The 18,497-nt window shown below is 45.8% G+C and overlaps 1 protein-coding gene across 2 annotated transcripts in view; it reads left to right on the top strand.

The window, feature by feature from the left end:
- CORO1B (coronin 1B) overlaps nt 1–18,497 on the top strand; it is a 626,540-nt gene that overhangs the window by 567,131 nt on the left and 40,912 nt on the right. For both annotated transcript variants that reach the window (XM_044084070.1, XM_044084068.1), the window contains exon 10: nt 15,265–15,555. In XM_044084070.1, the coding sequence (XP_043940005.1) occupies nt 15,265–15,555 (291 nt within the window). The remainder of the gene's footprint in view (nt 1–15,264; nt 15,556–18,497) is intronic.

Below are 18,497 nucleotides of genomic sequence, written 5' to 3' on the forward strand. Positions count from 1 at the left end.
CGTTGGTTATTCCCGATGTCGAGGAGGAACCAAGTCCTACCGGATGCCCTTCTGGATCTCAGAAAGCCGAGTCTCCTTCCTTTGGTAAGGCCCACAGAGTCTCCCAAATCTGCTCCTTTAAAAAGAAAACAAAGAAAGCATTATGTTAAGTTGTCTATCTCGCCTTCATTCTTGCTGGATGGGTTCGGAGCCAACCTCGGCGCCACTCTAAAGCTCGAGTTGGTTCCACCGAGGCTCCCTTATATCCCACAATGCTAGGCGAGAGTTACCTCAGATCTCGCTTGCTACAGCTTCGAGGTTGGTTGTTCTACCGGTTCCTGGTGAGTTTAAGCTTTTTCTATTAAAAGTTACTCTGTTTACCCCTTTTTTTTTAGTTTAATTATTGTCAAATTAGTGTAGTTCATTGAACTTTATCCCCGACCTAATTTTTTCCCGTTTTTTCCTTAAAAGAACTTTTAGTTCTTCCCTTGGGCCTTGGGCCTTCCCTATCCCTAGGGAGTGTTTGTGTAGTTTAAGCTACTGTTTATTGTACTTTATTGTACTTTATTTTTTAGTATTTTTACTAAAGTAATTATTTTGACAGGGTATAACTGGTGTGTTTGAGTGTGTGTTTGTGTTCACCAGTTAGGCTATGTCTAAAGAAGCAAAGGTCTCCCGATTCAAGAAGTGTGATGCGTGCTGTCAGAAAATGTCTCTGACAGACGCCACACTTCTTGTCTATTGTCTGGGGCTGCAGGACTCCTGTGCTGTCTGCCATGGCTTCAGCCCCAGGGTCCTGCAGGAAGGAAAAACAAGCTCATATTGAGAGGCTTGTTGAAGCCTGAGGATTCCCTGTCTGTCTCAACAGGGAAGCCCTCTAAGGCATCGAGGTCTTCGGCTCCGGCTTCTGAGCCGAGACCTCAGGTTGTTCAAGCTGGAGCCGATAAGACTCAGTCCACAGTTTCCCGGAGCCGAGGTTATCGAACAAGATCTTCGGAGCCGACAACCAGAAAGAGGTCTAGGTCACCTTCTCTTGGCTCCGTCGCCGTCGCCAGGATCTCCCCTGCTGTCTGAACGGAGCCAAAGTCTCATTCCTCTAGGTCATCGAGGTTGTCCGATCATGACCTTCAGAGGGTGGTGAGTCGACTACTCAAGTCTGAGGCACTAGCCCAGATGCTTCAGAGCCCGACTCATCAGTCGGTGCCTGTCCCGTCCATCAACTCCTTCCTCCTTCGACTCTTTTGAGCTCGAGCCGGTCGGAGCCATCACTGTCGGTGCCGGGGTCCTTAGCTCCTCGAGCGGGACCTCTGGCTCTGCCTGACAGGGGTGCTTTCGAGGTCATGCGGAGTGTGTTAGAGCCTGGCTCTACTCCACAGTCGGCCTCCCTCTATGCTGCCTCAGGGTAAGTCGACTCACTCCCTCATCCCTGACCGCAGAGAGCCAACTCCTCAGGAGCTCCCTTTGGGGATTTCATCCCTCCTGATTTGGCAGAAGAGCCGAAGAGGAAGTGCAAGAGGAAGCACATTGACTCACCTGAGTCTATCACGCCGGACACAGATCTGGATGATTCTGAGGGTTCCCCTTCTGAAGATGTCTCATTTGCAGACATTCTGGAGATCCTTAAACAGAGGGGAAATTGGCCAGCCCTCAACCCTTCGGAGGACTAATCTGTGTATCTTGAGGCGCTTGGCTCGCCCTTCCACCTCCTGGGTGTCCCCCCCTCATGCAGGTGGTTGCTAAAGGCTTGCCTGATTCAGTGGACCCCACTCCCAGGAGACCCTCCAAATTCATCACAGCTCCAGCAGACAAGGAATTTTTATCAAAAGGAGTCTCTGTGGATGCTATGGTGGTAGCTGCCGCCACAAAGAAGGAACTGGCTGATCCTTCAGTGCCTGTCCATCCACCTAACAAGGAATCTAGGTCCATGGATAGGTACGGAAGCGGATGTTCTCCTCAGCGACATTTACTATTGCCATTTCACTGCCTTCAAAGGGACTTGATCAAAGAAGCGAGTGAAATGCTGAAGGACCCTACAGCCGCGGGTTTCAAGAGAAAATGAACACGCAGCTGGCTATCCTTAATTCTATTTCCAACTCCTCCATGCGCCTCTCTTATGCGGCCGATGGAGCGAGCAGAGCGAACAGGGGTAGCGAACCTTTCAAGACGCTTTTCACGAACTCCCTTTGATGGATCATCTCTTTGGTCCACAAGTGAAAGAAACCCTGACTAGGTGCGAGACTGATGGCAAGACCCTTTCTGCCGCCGGAGTCCGTTTTCTACTCCTTCTAGGCCTTACCCCAAAGGCCAGAAGGGGAAAGATGTGGTTCCGTAAACAATCCCAAGGGACTTCGCCTGACGACAGAGTCGGCGCCAGAGGCAGAGGGGAACAACAATGGTAGACGCCGCCCTAGAGGCAGAGGGGTCCGAGAACCAGGGCAATCGAAACGCTCTCCGATAAGCCCTTTCAGCATCCCTGAGGTTGCCCGACTGCCCATCTTCGGAGGCAGTCGGGGAAGATTGTCACTGTACCCAGAAGCCTGGCTATCCTGACACAAGACAAATGGGTACAGTCCATCATTTCCAAGGTTATTCTATTCCCTTTCTTCGCTTTTCCAAATCAGTCAAAATCCCTTCCGGATGTTCCACCCGCAAAGGGATATAGCAGCTTTGGAAATTTCAAAACTGCTTGCAAAAGAGCTATTCAGCCAGTGCCAGCAGACCAACTAGGATCCGAATCTACTCAAGGTTCTTTTTAGTTCCAAAGAAAACAGGGACTGGAGACCAATTTTGGATCTCAGTATCTTGAACAGATCGGTCAAGAAAACAAGATTTCGGATGGTCACGCTGCAATCCATTCTTCCCCTATTGGGAAAAGGAAACTGGATGTGCTCTATAGACCTTCAGGACGTACTATCACATAAAATGAACAGACGCCCAGAAGATTCCTCCGCTTCAGGCTGGGAACCAGTCATTTTCAATTCAGGGCCCTGCCCTTTGGTCTCACCACTGCCCCGGTGTTTACCAAATGCATGGCAGTGGTAGCTTCAAACCTGAGACGACAAGGATTCCAGGTGTTTCCATATTTGGACGACTGGCTCCTCACAGCTCCCACCAAGCATCTCCTTCTGATGGCCAGAGATTACACTTTTCGCCTGTCAAAGACTGGGTATCTCAATAAATTGCGAAAGTCTGTTTTGTCGCCTTGTCGCACTATTACCTACATAGGCAAAATTAGATACTGTAAACATGTCTGCAACACTAACGAACCAAAGGATATCAGACATTCAAAATTGGTATCACTACTTCTCAACAACAACAGAGCCAAAGCCAGGTTAGTTCTAAAGGTGTTGGGAATCATGGCAGCGCCATACCCTCCTTCCATTGGCCAGATACCACATGCGGATCCTTCAGTGGATGCTCTTTTCTCAATGGTCATACCAGGAACTTCCAATGTCTCACACCATTATGATCACGCAAGCGCAAAAGCATCTCATGTGGTGGATGTCTTCCCCAGCTCCTGTTGGGGAGACCATATGTTCCACCTCCTCCGGTTGCTACTCTGACAACGCATACCGCCCTGATCGGGTGGGGGCATTATCAGGGCAGGACAGTCCAGGGCACATGGCAACCAAACGAATGCCACTTGCACATAAATGTTCTGAGATGAGAGCAGTGCTTTTAGCGTTGCAAGCCCTTCAACACTCTCTTCCCTTGGGAACGATTGTAATCCAGACAGACAATATGTCTGTAGTGTGGTACATCAACAAACAAGGCGGAACCAGATCATACCCCTGTGTCGAGAAGCACTCAGACTGTGGCAATGGGCGATTTCTTCTCAGCGTTTTCTGATAGCAACGCACATCCCCGGAAGTCCAATCACATTGACAAGTTGAGCAGAGCTATTCTCATGCCTCACGAGTGGTCTCTGAAAGACTCTGTAGTGAGAGAGATTTTTCTCAAGTGGGGTCAGCCTTGCTGCGATCTTTTGCTACTCCCCAAAACAGCAAGTGCAGAGAATACTTCACTCTATTCCCTTTACCAGGCCAACCCAGCAGGGACGCTAGTCCAAGTTTGGCCCCGGGACTTCTGTATGCATTTCCTCCTTTCCCACTGATCTCTCAAGTAATACAGAAAGCTATCGCCAGAAGGCCTCATTGATCCTCATTGCTCCTTACTGGCCTCGACAAGTGTGGTTCCCCTTTCTGCATCGATTTCTTTTGAGCGACCGTGGAATCTGGACCTAGTTCCAGATCTTTTGATCCATCAGTCGGGCGCCCTCCCTCTCTGAACCTCACTGCTTGGTTCCTCCACTTCCAACCGTAGCCAGGCTTCCTCAATTATCTCACTCTGTTAGAGATATTTTGATAGCTTCCCATAAATCTTCCACCGAAGATTTATTTGAGTAAGTGGAAACGATTTTCATATTGGGCACAAGGAAAGGACATAGATCCTTTCACCGCTTCCATCCAACTAGTCCTCGATTTTCTTGCTGAACTCTTCCATGCAGGTTCATCTCCATCTACTCTTAAGGTTCAATTGGCAGCTATTTCTAATTTCCATGTGGGTATTTCTGAATCCGCCCTAATGTCCCACAAACTCTGCAAAGCCTTTTTGAAAGGAGTTTTTCTTCTCAGACCTCCTGTAAGAAATCCTCCTTCTCCTTGGGACCTAAATTTAGTTCTTGCTTCTTTGATTCTTTCCCCTTTCGAACCTGCAGCTTCATGTTCCTTAAAGTTATTATCATGGAAAACTCTCTTTCTGGTGGCTATCACATCAGCTAGAAGAATTTCAGAACTTCAAGCACTCAGTTGTCGCTCTCCTTACCTTGTGTTCCATAAGGACAGAGTTTCCTTACGAACTAACCCGTCCTTTTTGCCTAAGGTGGTTTCAACATCAAATCTAAACCAATGCATTGACCTCCCTGTTTTTTCCCGGAGTATTCAAATAGGTCTGAACAAAAATTACACTGTCTGGATGTTCATCGTCAATTAAGGTACTACTTGGACAGGACGAAACAATTCAGAAAATCTGATCAGCTGTTTGTCTCCTATGCGGAAAGCAGAAAGGGACTTCCAGTTTCAAAGGTATCTTTATCCAGATGGCTAACATCTCTGATTACCCTTGTTTATGAGATTAGACACAATAACTGCCTAATAAGCCTAAAGCCCATTCCACCAGAGCTTTGGCTACTTCCTTAGCCTTCCAAGACAGACTGCCTATTGACACCATTTGTGCAGCGGCTACTTGGGCTACTCCTCACACTTTTATTTCCCATTATAAGTTGGATTTAGCTTCTAGGCATAGAGCTAATTTTGGTTCCACTGTTCTCAGGAGTCTGTTCCGTTAGGCCACCCAGGACAAGGTGCTAGGACGGTCCCATCCAGCAAGAATGAAGGCGAGATAGACAACTTAACATATAGAAGTTATGTTCTTACCATAACGCTCCATGTTAGTTGTCTTCTTCTCGCCTTCTTCTTGGCCCCACCCTCCTTCCCCTGGCCTGGACAGACCTAGAGGAGTTGTGATCGTGACCTCTCTTTCTACCACCTCTTTCTTAGCTATATGCTATTATGCATATTTCTTGTTTCAGGATGTAGGTCACCCTTCTTCTTCCTGTTGTTAGAGGTGGATTCTGTTTTTCACAGTTATACTGTTTCTGTTATAAGCTGGGGTTAGCTTACAAACGAGATCTGAGGTAACTCTCGCCTAGCATTGTGGGATATAAGGGGAGCCTCGAGCCGGTGGAACCAACTCTCGAGCTTTAGAGTGGCGGTCGGAACCCATCCAGCAAGAAGAAGGCGAGAAGAAGACAACTAACATGGAACGTTATGGTAAGAACATAACTTCTATTTATCTACCACACCTGAAGGACAACTGGACTGGCAGTCCTTTACTCAGTCCCTTACACAGGCCTTCATGGCCTTTAGGCCTACACCTTCCTCAGCCCCCTCTGTTCTAGTGCTCAGCCCAAGGCCTACTTCTGCTGCCTCACTCCTTCCCTCTGTTCCCCAGGAAGAAGAAGAAGCCCTCTCCTCTTGCTCAGAGGAGTGTTATCACATATTTCTCACAAATAGCCTCCCCCCTGGAATATTATTCTCCAGATGAGGATTCTGTTGATGGAGAATCCTCTTCATAGGTCATAAGATTTGGTTAAACCATCACCAAGATGAAAAAATACTTCAAATGGGATACTTCCCCAATGACAGAAACTCAAAAAAGATACTTTGAGTTGTTGCAGGTTGAATCACCCTCCCCATCAGGCATTCCTCCAGTGATCCTTGCATATCCAGATGCATTTGCTTCGTGCTCTAAGAACCCTGACTCTCAGCCTCCTGCCCCAAACAGACCAGACCATTTCTATAAAGTGCCTGATGACCACAAATTCCTAGTAACCCCCCCCCCCCCCCCCCTTGGCGGACCCTGCTGTCACTGCTCTGAACACAGATAAATGATCTAGATTGCTGCCTTCATAGTCTCTTTTACCTTCAGATAAAGGCAGTAAAATTATGGATAGGCTGGGCAAGAAAACTTACACTTCCTCCACCCAGGCCTTCATAGCAATTAACTAACAAACACAGATGGTAAAATATGCCTTGGACTTGGTGTCCCAAACCTCTACTCTTCTGAACTCCCTGCCTGACTCCCCTAACAAACTGAAGTAGCATCTAAGCTATCCCTGGCATCCCAGGTGGCCAGGCATTCCATCAGATGCAGTTATGATGCAGCAGAGGCCTGTGCTTGATCAACTGCATCAGTTCTGCCCAGATACTCCTGGCTTAGGCTCCAACCACTGCCAGAAGATTTTAAGTCCAAAATACTAGATGCCCCTCTTGATAATAGCCTTCTGTTTGGTAAACAGTTTGCAGAGTTATTTAAAAATGTACAGGAGAGGAGCAAAGAGCTGCAGGATATTAAACACCTGCTGGTCTCTCCCTTACCCAAGTACTATAGAAATTATCCTGCTAAGACATCCTGTGTCAGAAGGGTCCCTTCTATCACCACTCCTGCCTCTAGCAGGCATAAGAAAGGGTGTAGGAGGCTACCTTCTTCAAGGACTGACGCTTCTCAGCCAGCCCAAAGACGGTCCTTTCAGGACAGAAATAAGGGCAACAATGCATGACTGCCTTGCCCACCTCCCCCTGGCTTCCCTTCTCTCTCACTGTCTGCCCCTTTGGAAAGAAATCACCAAAGACTGCTGGGTGCTGGCAATAGTAGAAAAAAGATATTTCCTATCCTGGCAGGAAAGACCCACCCCCACGGAGCATTCTGTTCCCACCCAAAAATCAGCTTCAGCTAATTCATCACATTATTCAGGATATACGGACACAAGTCACCATAAAACCGGTACCACTAGGACAAGTAGGAAAAGGGTTTTACTCAAGACTTTTCCTAGTTCCAAAGAAGGATGGACCATGGAGACCAATCCTGGACTTATCCATTCTAAATCTTTTTCTTTTCTAAAAGTCCCATTTCAGAATGCTGTCCCTACACACCCTGCTTCCGCTTTTGCCACCACAAGCATTCATGGCCACTTTGTACCTGAAGGAGGCTCACCTCCACATCCCCATGTACACCACACATAGATATGTTTGCCTCCCCCCAGAACAGACAACTGACAAAATTCTGTACCAAATACCACTCTCCACTAGCTTGGAGAGTGGACGCCTTCACCATGTCATGGAAGGGCCGGTTTCTGTATGCTTCCTCCCCTCCCCCTTCCCTCTCATTCAGAAAGTCCTCCTGAAGATCGGGAGGACATGCCAAAAATCTTGCTGATAACTCCCTACTGGCCAAGGCAGCATTAGATGTTCTTCGTGTTTCACTGTTGCAGTCATTACATTTGGGTAATCTGCTGGCAGGTTGCCCTCAGTCGGCCTGATTAACAAAGCCTTGGTCCTGCATCGCTTGCTGTCTCTTCTTCCATGACGTCAGGTCATCAGAGGTATAAAACATGCAGCCGACGCCATTACATCAGTCTTTCTTGCTCTGCGCTGCTCGAAACAGAAGCAGTTTGCAAGTGCTGGTCGGCCGACTCCTGAAATTTTCATTTTCGAGTTTCAGAACCGAAGTCTTCAACTAAAAGCTAAGTACCCCGTTGGGGAAAGTTTTCTTGCTCCTTACCGATGTCAGTAAAAGTTAATAATTGCATTATTTGTGGAAAGCAAATACCTCATAAAGATTTTCATTTGTACTGTATTCCTTGCCTAGGCCCTGACCACACTGTACCTTGCTATCGGTTTTGTGCTAAATTTAATCAACGCACAATTAAACGTCTGTATATTTTTGCTTCTAAATATTTTGGCTCAAGATTTAATTATCCAGAAATGTCGTCGGTTAGCAATCTGACTACCGGAATACCTAAAAAATGCAAAGAAAAAGACTGACAGAGACAGACCGTCGAGGTCCAAAACTGATGATGGCGCTTCTCCTAAGCCAGTCACCAGTTAGCCGGTTCTCAGTGAGGCGTTTTCGCAGCCCCTGATACCTGCTACTTCTGATTTGCAGGCCTCTACTGAGACCCATTCGGAGTCCAGTATGCTGTGAGATGCTTCAATTATGGAACCCGAGGATGTCTCTACCTTAGATGGGTCCGGAGCCGCTGTGCAGGCACCGGCTTTTGAGGGTGTTTTCAGGCCTACAGATTTGTGTATTAAACCAACGCCATCTTCAAAACTAAGGCCAAAATCTATGCCTAAAAAATGATCAAAATGGCTGAAGGTTTAATTACTTTGATCAGGGGTAGCCAACCCCCTCCTTCTAAGAGGCCTAGGCAAGACATTGGTTATGAATCTTTTGAACAGGATTCTATTTCTTCTGTCTCTTCTAATGAACAGGATTTGTCTATTCCTACTTATAAGGACTCTGAAGAAGATTCCATTCATTTTGCTTCTCCACCTGAGGATTTTTCTTTTGGGGAAACTTCACATACCTTAAGGGAACATTCCCACTGGGAAAGTCAGGATTTCTTTGAATCTAAAAAGAGACTTAGGGATTTTCTCCTTCTTCCTCAGCATAGGCCTTTGGCTATACCTCCTGTTCTAGACATTGTTGATGATGTTTTTTCAGAATCTAGTATGGCTCCTGATTCTTTGCCTCTGTCTCCTTGTAAGCCAGACAGATACTACAGGGTTCCTTTTCAAAAATCCAATTGCTGATCCTGAAACCATTTCTCAGGGTCCCAAGGGCATTAAGGCCTCTACTGCTAAAAATCCTACCCCTTCTGATAGAGATTCCAGGGTGCTGGATAGATGGGGTAAGAAGGTTTACACTTCTGCAACCTTGGTAATCAGGGCTTTAAACTGTAAATTTTATATGCTTAAATATCAAAAGCATATCATGGGACTACTTAAACAGAAAATGATGATAATTTCTGACTGTGTGGAAAATAAAGATTTACAGGATTTATTACATTCAGCTGAACAAGTTGGAAAACATACTTTGCAATGTGGTTTTGATTCCTTGGAGGCCTCTTGCAGGGCTGCTTTAACTGGATCTGTGCTAAGAAGGCATGCTTGGCTCAAAGAGCAAACTCTGCCTGACCATGTTAAAGCAAAATTGTTGGATGATCCTTTACAACAGGACCGTCTCTTTGGTAATAAGGCTGAAGAAGTGTTAAAAAAGATGGAAGACAAAGCTAAATCTATGTAAACTGTGAAAGATTTCTTACAAGTGCAACCTCCAAGATTTAGTAGGCACTGGCCTACTAAGAACTGGTCCTTTACAGTTCCTTCAAGAGCCACTCAAGTCAAATCCAGACATTCCAAAGGCTCCAGGTTTCAATAACAAGGAACTTTTAGAACAAAACAATGGGGTGCCTCCACCTCCAAATCTGGAAACAGCAAAGCACCTCCCTATGGTAAACAGTCTCAATGTCTTCCCTGCACAATCACCAAGCACTTATCTTTTAGCCACCCCTTTGGAGGGGAAAACTGGCACTTCATGCACGAAACTGGCAACTTATTACCCAGGACAAATGGGTTTTAAATATAGTATCCCAGGGATACAGATTTCATTTCCACATGTTGCCAATCCCAAATGGATGGCCAGATCTGCCCCCAAATCAGTGGGCAGAGGCCCAGAAGCAAGTTCTGTCCCTCATGAACATGGGTGCTATTCAACCAGTACCAGAAGAGGAAAAGGGACAAGGTTTCTATTCAAGACTTTTCCTGCTACCCAGAAAAGACAAATCATGACGTCCAATTCTGGACTTATCCACTCTAAACACATTTCTGGACATTCCAAAATTCAAGATGCTGACTCTTCAACAGTTACTACCTATGCTAGGCAAAGATGCCTGGTTGGTAACTCTAGACTTAAAAGAGGCTTACCTGCATATCCCAGTTGGGGAATCTTGCAGAAGATACCTCCGCTTCAAAGCAGGTTACTTGCATTACCAGTTCTCTGAACTGCCCTTTGGCTTATCTACTGTGCCCAGGGTCCTCACAAAGTGTCTGGCTCCAGTAATTGCATTTTGCAGGCAAAGAAATATTCAAATATATCCATATCCGGACGATTGTCTAATTCAGGCAGAAAACAAGGACATTCTTCTAAAGCATCTGGCGTTTGTAAAAAGGGTTCCAACTTGTCTAGGGTACACCATAAACAAAAAGAAATCACAACTGGTACCCTCTCAAAAAATAACATTCCTGGGTGCAAGCTTGAATACAACTGCCCAGATGACTTACCTTACGTCAGAAAAGCAAATTCACTTGGTGACTTACTTCACACAGGTGGCCACAAAAACCCTGCTATCTGCAAGACAAATTCTGCAAGCCTTGGGGTTCATGGCCTCCTGCATTCTTCTAATTCCATATGCAAGACTGCATATGAGGAAACTTCAGTAGTATTTAAAAAGTTTATGGAGTCACCATTGTCACAGCCTGGAAACAATGATTCCTTTCATACCTTGCCTGCAACCGGAGTTCCTATGGTGGGCAGAGGCCTGCCACCAAAACAAGGGACTGCCATTCACTCCACTCCCTGCTGCCCAAACCCTAACTACAGACTCATCAGACTATGCTTGGGGGGCTCATCTGGCAGGAAAGTGCATTCAGGGCAAATGGAGCCCAAATCAAATGCTCCTTCATATCAATCAGAAAGAGAAGCTAGGTGTACAGAATGCACCGACAGCCTTCAAGGACTGCCTTCATCCAGGACAATTAATGATAAAGACAGACAACACCACAGTTATGTGGGACATAAGCAGGGGGTACACATTCCTACCCCCTTTGCAAACTAGTCATGGCATTGTGGAACACGGCCTTGACCTACCAAGTACAACTACAAGCTCAATTCCTGCCAGGAAAGCTAAATACTCTGGCAGACGAACTAAGCAGAAATCTTATGTACCCACACAAATGGAAACTGGAAGCACAAATTTTCAACATGTTGACAGGCAAATGGGGGAGTCCAGACATAAATCTTTTTGCCTCACCCCAAAACTATCAGTTGGACAAATTCTGCACAAGAATTCATCACAAAAAAGCTTGGAAAGTGGATACTCTATCATTCAGCTGGAAAACAGTCTATGCTTCCCCCCTCTGCCTCTGCTCTCCAAAGTTCTATTAAATGTCAGACAGGACAAACCAATAATTATTCTGATTGCTCCACACTGGCCTCGCCAACAGTGGTACCCACTCTTGTGCAATGTCACACCTACCTCCGTGGCACCTGCCTCAGACACCTTACCTACTGTCTCAGCAGAACCACCAAATTCTGCACACTCCGCTCCAAACTTTGAATTTTGCAGTGTGGCTAATCATCTAATTTCACCCTTGGCATCCCTCAGCAAACCTGTGATGGATGTCATTTTGGAGGCTAGAAGGCCTAGTGCTAGAAACTCTTATGCTGACAAATGGAAAAGGTTCTGTGCCTGGAACCAATCACAAGGAATAAACACAGCAATGCCCAATATTCCTCAGATTCTGCAATACTTAACTGAGATGCTTCACCAACGGCCTATCTTTTTCTTCCATAAAAATCCATGCCTCTGCCATTTCAGCTCATTACAACACAGAACCTCCCCTCTTCTCAAATCCTCTGCTAAAGCAGTATCTCAGAGGGGCCAAAAAACTTAAGACCTCCCAGGAGAGGCCCAACCCCTGCATGGGACCTCAATTTTGTTTTGGAAAAACTCATTCTCCCTCCTTTTGAACCAGCTGCTACTGCAGACCTAAAATTTCTCTCCTAGAAAACAGCTTTCCTTTTAGCAGTCACTTCATTAGAAGGATTTCTGAATTACAGGCTCTTATGGCAGTGGAGCCTTTCATTATTTTTCATGCGGACAGAGTGTCTCTCAGGACCAATCTATCTTTCATGCCTAAGGTGGTATCCACTGTGGCTCTTAATCAGACCATTCATCTGCCAACTTTTTTTCCCAATCCACAGAACAAGGGTGAGCGGATTCTGCATTCATTGGATGTACACAGACAACTTAGATTTTACTTAAACAGGACAAAATCTCTAAGAAAATCTGAACAACTATTGGTGGCATTTGCTGCAGGGGCAGAGAGAAAGGCTATTTCAAAGCAGGCTATTTCCAAATGGATAAGCCATTGTATTTGTTTCTGCTATATGCACCATGGTAAACCTATCCCCAAGGGGATCAGATCTCATTCCACCAGGGCTGCATCTACTTCTGCAGCCTTTCTCAGAGGGGTTCCTACCAGAAACATTCTAGAAGCTGCTACCTGGAGCTCAGTTCATACGTTCACCAAACATTACCATTTACCTCTCTTCTCTAAATCCAGAGCTGGCTTTGCCATTGCTGTCCTGCAGGGCCTTATAGCTGCTCCCAATGCTGTATAAATCCATCCTCCCATCCATAGCTTTGGGAATCTACCCAAATGTAATGACTGCAACAGTGAAACACGAAGAACATAGTACAGTTGTGTACACTTACCATAAATGTAGATGTTCGAGTGTATTCACTGTTGCAGTCCTGGTTACCCACCCTCCAGCCACCTGTTTTTCTCTTACTGTACCTCTACTTTCTTTTACTATGCTTAAAAGCCTTTTTGGTGTATTTGCTTTTGTTTGGAGGTATATTTTTTATGTTTTAAAGTATATACATATATATATATATTTTGCACTCCATGTGGGGGGCACCTGACATCTGGGGCAAGAAAAACTGATGTAATGGCGTCGGCTGCATGTTTTATACCCCTGACGACCTGACGTCATGGAAGAAGGGACAGCAACCGATGCAGGACTCAAGACTTTGTTAATCAGGCCGACTGAGGCAACCTGCCAGCAGATTACCCAAATGTAATGACTGCAACAGTGAATACACTCGAACATCTACATTTATGGTAAGTGTACACAACTGTACTTTCCCCTATCTACAATCCCTCGTCAAGGGCAGTCATCACAAGTTACCTCACAAGGTGGAGCTACTCATACAGCAGAAGGGAACTCTCATCTATCCACACCTACAGATGCTGAGCCTAATTCTCTGGGTGATAAACATCTAGTACCCTTCAGACACTGCTTCACAGAGGATGTGCTTTCTATCCTGCAGGAGGCCAGGAAACCTAACACAAGGAGATCCTATAGTTCTGAATGGGACAGATTCTCCAAATGGTGTATGCCCCTTTAGTTTTCGCTTATGTGTGTGACCTGATTAAAGCAGATCTGTCTTACTGTTCATTGAAAGTGCACCCCTCTGCTATCTCTGCCTGCATACCCCTGGAACCGCCTTTACTCTCCAGGTTGGATGTTAAATTATTCTTAAAAGGGGTCTTACACATAAGACCATCCAGAAAGCCTACCCCACCACCCTGGGACCTAAATTATGTCCTGGAAAAACTTATGCTGACTCCATTTGAACCAACCACTTCTGCATCCTTGCAGATGTGCAAATGGAAAACAGTCTTGCTAGTAGCCCTGACTTCAGCAAAAAAGGTATCAGAGTTACAGGCACTCATGGCATGCCCTCCCTACACTATCTTCCATAACGACAGGGTGACCCTGCGAACCAATCCCTCCTTCATGCCCAAAATGGTCAGTGAGCTTTCACTAATCAGTCCATTCACCTACCAACCTTTCTCTCCTCTCCCCAGAATGATAGTGAGCGAATACTACACTCCCTGGAAATTTCACATACAGTTAAGATTTTATCCGGACAAAACCAAGTCCATCAGAAAATCTAATCAACTCCTTGTTTCCTTCCACCCCAGAGCCCTGGGCAAGGCAGTCTCCAAATAGACAATTTCCTGTTGGATCATGAAAACCATCTGTTTCTGCTACTCATACCACGGAAAAGACCTGAATTGGGATCAGGGCTCATTCTACTAGAGCAGTAGCTTCCTCCAAAGCTTTCTTCAAAGACGAAGACACAGCTAGCATCTTTGAAGCAGCTACCTGGTCCACTGTACATACCTTCACCAAACATTACAAAGTGGACCATATTTCCAGAGCCACAGCAGGTTTTGCAAGGGCAATCCTGCAAGGATTTAATCCGCTACCTCTGCCCTTCCTCCTTCTTGAGCTGCTGTACTCTCCCACAGTAAGAATACTGCAACATAAGAATAGAAAGATATAGAATAGTTGTGTAAAATCTTACCATAACTATAGATGTCCTCCTCCTCCAAGTTGCACTATTCCTTCCCGACCTTCTATTTTCATATCTACAGGTCTAGGGGCCCCTCAGAGCCCCTACTGGCACTAGAGTCACTTTTGGGCAGTCTGTGGCATTCCACCAGTCTAAAGGACATCTTTTGGCATCTCCTAGGCTACTTTACAACTGGGTAGTTAGTTCTGAGGTCTGTGCATGCAAACGTTGCATTTAAGGTCCCTGGTTTACAGCCCTACATGTGACGTCCCATGCAGCAAGAGCAACTAGGCTGAAAGCTTTTGTATAGGAGCCCAAGTTTGGGTCGCCTGAGGCAGAGGATCCCACAGTAAGAATACTGCAAGATGGAAGAGAAGGACATCTATGGTTATGGTAAGATTTTACACAACTATTCTTTTTTATGAATTTGGTATTAGGCTGATGGGAGGGGCACTAAGGAAAAACTGTTTTCATGGAATTAGAAGTTGCTTACGTTTTGTACCTTTTGAATTTTTTGGAAATTATATTGTCCATTGTACATTATGCTTAGCTGTGTCTGCTCCTTGTATGTAAGTGCACAATTTTGTGAATCGAGTTGACATTCAGAATTTTATTATTTTATAGTGAAGTAGAAATTAGGTGGGAATTAATGCAGACTTTAAATCCCATAGTTACCTGTTATAGATCCAGACTTAGTTTTACCTGAAATCTGTTCTTTTTCTTTTCTCTTTCAGTCAGATCTTTTCCAGGATGATCTATACCCAGACACAGCCGGACCAGAACCTGCATTGGAAGCAGAAGACTGGGTGGATGGGAAGAATGCAGACCCTATTCTCATCTCTCTAAAGGACGGCTATGTGCCCACAAAACAGCGGGACCTGAAGGTGACGAAGAAGAATGTGCTTCACGAGTCGCGCCCCTCTGCTGCTTCAACAACCACCACTACCAGCAGCACTGCCTCCTCACACAGCCACAAGAGCGGGTCATCAGGTCCTCATAAAGTTGGCTCTGACCAAATGCATGGGGTATGTCTGTAATATGCTTGAGAGGAAAACCCAGAACTTGTTCATTAGTTCTGACTTAAATCCCACTGCATTAAAACCTGCCTTACTGTAGCAGAAACCATATTTAACTTTCTTGAGCATTGAACTGGACTGGATGGCAAGAGCTGTGTGAACCACAGCCGAGATATAGAAATATCTTTGTTTATAGTTTTTGCAAGATACTTCACAAAAAAGAATGCATTTCTTAAAAACATAATGGTATTAATCACATCTTTAATCTTTGATTCAAGCCAGCATGTCAGACAATAAATCTAAGTAAACCGATAATCCATCAAGCTAGTACTGATGAAGAACTCTGAGTAAGACAGAGGGTAATAATTAATTTATCAGAGATAAAGTTGATATCTAGTACAGAATCTGTAACAAAAAAAAAAAAACGAAAGAAAGGAGGTCACTTGGAGGCACCAGATGAAAGGAGACACCAGTTCCAAAGATGTCCTTCTATTCTCATGTTGCAGTGTTCCAAAACCTTGGGTTATCCTCTGCTAGCTACCTGAATGTCAGGCCAGTAGGCAAAAGCCTCTAGTCACTGCTAGGTACGTGAGACGTCTGATGTTGGCCGAGGGGGAGTGGGCCATAAAAGTGATGTTTGCATGTACCTTTCTTCAGAACTTCTCTGCTGCCAGTCGAACATCCGCTGATGTTCTTCATGTTTCACTGTTGCAGTCATCACCTGTGGGTTATCCCTGCTGTGGTAGCCCTCGGCCGGCCTGAATACCAGAGTCAATGTTTGTGTGTGCCATCTGCCATCACCTGTAGTCTGACGTCAGGTCATCAGTACTATAAAGCAAGGCAGCCAATGTCATTACATCAGTCTTTTTTGCAGTGGAGACTGTAGCAGAAGCAGTTCATACGAGTGCCAGTCTGTCGCTACCAGAAGTTGAATTTCAGCAGAAAACGTTTAAAGCCAAGTACCCTGTTGGGGACCCTTTTTTCTTGCTCTAACCGATGTCCGAAAAAGTTAACAATTGTCTCGCCTGTGGAAAGCAGATCCCACACCAAGACTTTCATTCTTACTGCATCACTTGTTTAGGCCCAGACCATGACGTCCTTCATTGCCAGTTCTGTGCCCACTTTAATGCAAGAACCAGTTGCCATAGGGCTCTTTTTGTAGACAATTATTTTCGCATTCTGTCTTCAAATTCTGATATGGCATCCTTCAGCCAACAAAGCAAGTAGTCAGTTCTCCGGAATTCAGTAAGGTGCTTTTGCAGCCCCTGATGCCTGACTCGCTTGCTATGCAGGCCTCTGCCGAGACCCTTTAGGAGTCCGGTATGCCACAGAAATCCACTTCGTGTTCCGCGCCTTTGGCTGTCTGCCTCGGTTGGGTTCAGAGCCGTGATGCAGGTACCGGCTTCCGAGGAGGCCTTTCGCACTAGCGATTCTAGACAAAAACTGACGTCTTTTCATCTGATTACTGCTTCTCGGAGACCGGCAGATTCTCTCAGGCCTTGAAGCCAGGCCACACCTAGGACATCTGCTTCTAGCCACCACCTTGCTACTGCTCCCCCACCCCAAGCTCAAATGCTTAAAATGGCGGAGGATCTCATCTCCCTTATCCGAGGCCCGCACTCCAAAAAGGAAAAGGCATCCTTCTGCAGAAATTATGATAGACCAAGAGTCTGAGGAATCTGAAACGGAACAACATCCCTTAGCTGTTTATGAGGATTCACATATAGAGGAATCCATCCCGTCTGCCTCCCCAGAGGACCTCTCCCTTCACTCCCTCGGGGAACATTTTCAGTGAGAATCTCAAGACTTCCCACTGTCAAAGAAATTGCTTAGAGCATTTCTGGACCTGTCCTAGCACAGACCCCTGGTCATCCCACCTATTCTGGAAGTGGTGGATGATGTTTTCCATGAATCCAGTTTAGCCCCTGATGCCCTGTCCTCCTGCTCCAACTAAACCTAACAGGTACTACAGAGTACTGGATTCTCACAAATACCTGTACAGGAACCCTGCTGCCGACCCTGAGGTCATTACACAGGGACCCAAAGGAGCTAAGACTAGTTATGCCAAGAATCCTCTTCCTTCTGACAAAGACTCCAGAGCTCTGTACAGATGGGGAAAGAAAGTGTACACCTCTACAACCTTAGCTGTCAGAGCACTCAATTGTCAGTTCCATATGTTAAAATATCAACAACACACTTGGGAACAATTAAAACAGAAGATTGCTACATCTCCTGACTGTGCCAACTCAAGAGAGCTGCCAGAATTACTACACTCTGCTTGTCAAGTGGCCAAGCACTCATTGCAATGTGGATATGATGCCCTAGAAGGCTCTAGCAGGGCAGCAGTGACAGGATCTGTTGTTAGAAGACATGCAATGCTGAAGGAACAACCTCGCCCTGATCATATGAAGGCTAAACTTATTGATGCACCCCAGATAAGGAATGCCTGTTGGGGAAAAAGCAGAAGTGCTTAAAAAGATGGAAGACAAAGCAAAATCTATGCAAACAGTAAAAGATTTCTTTCAAGTTCAACCACCCAGATTCAGCAGGAACTTCCCCTCTAAGCACTGGGCCATCCCTGTTCCCAGCAGGCAGGGCCAATGTAAGCCACGCAGGGACAGGCCATCCAGGCCCCTATCCCTGGGCCAGCAAAGAAGCAAACAATGGACCACTTCTGCCTCTGAGGCAGGGATTCTACGCCAAGCTCTTATGGCAAACGCTCACAATGACTCTACCTCCCCCCTCTGCCCTCCTTTCACTCATCAAAATCTAGGAGGAAGGCTCACCCTCTTCAAGGACAACTGGGTCTCTACAACCAAGGACCAATGGGTATTAAAAATCATTTCTCAGGGATACAGATTCTCCTTCGATGAACTCCCTATTCCAAGAGGGTATCCAGACCTCCCCCAAACCAGTGGGCAGAGGCATTAAAACAGGTCCAAACATTAATA

This window comes from Protopterus annectens, chromosome 9.part0 (genome assembly GCF_019279795.1).
Source record: "Protopterus annectens isolate FY-2018-M chromosome 9.part0, PAN1.0, whole genome shotgun sequence".
NCBI classification, from domain to species: Eukaryota; Metazoa; Chordata; order Ceratodontiformes; family Protopteridae; genus Protopterus; species Protopterus annectens.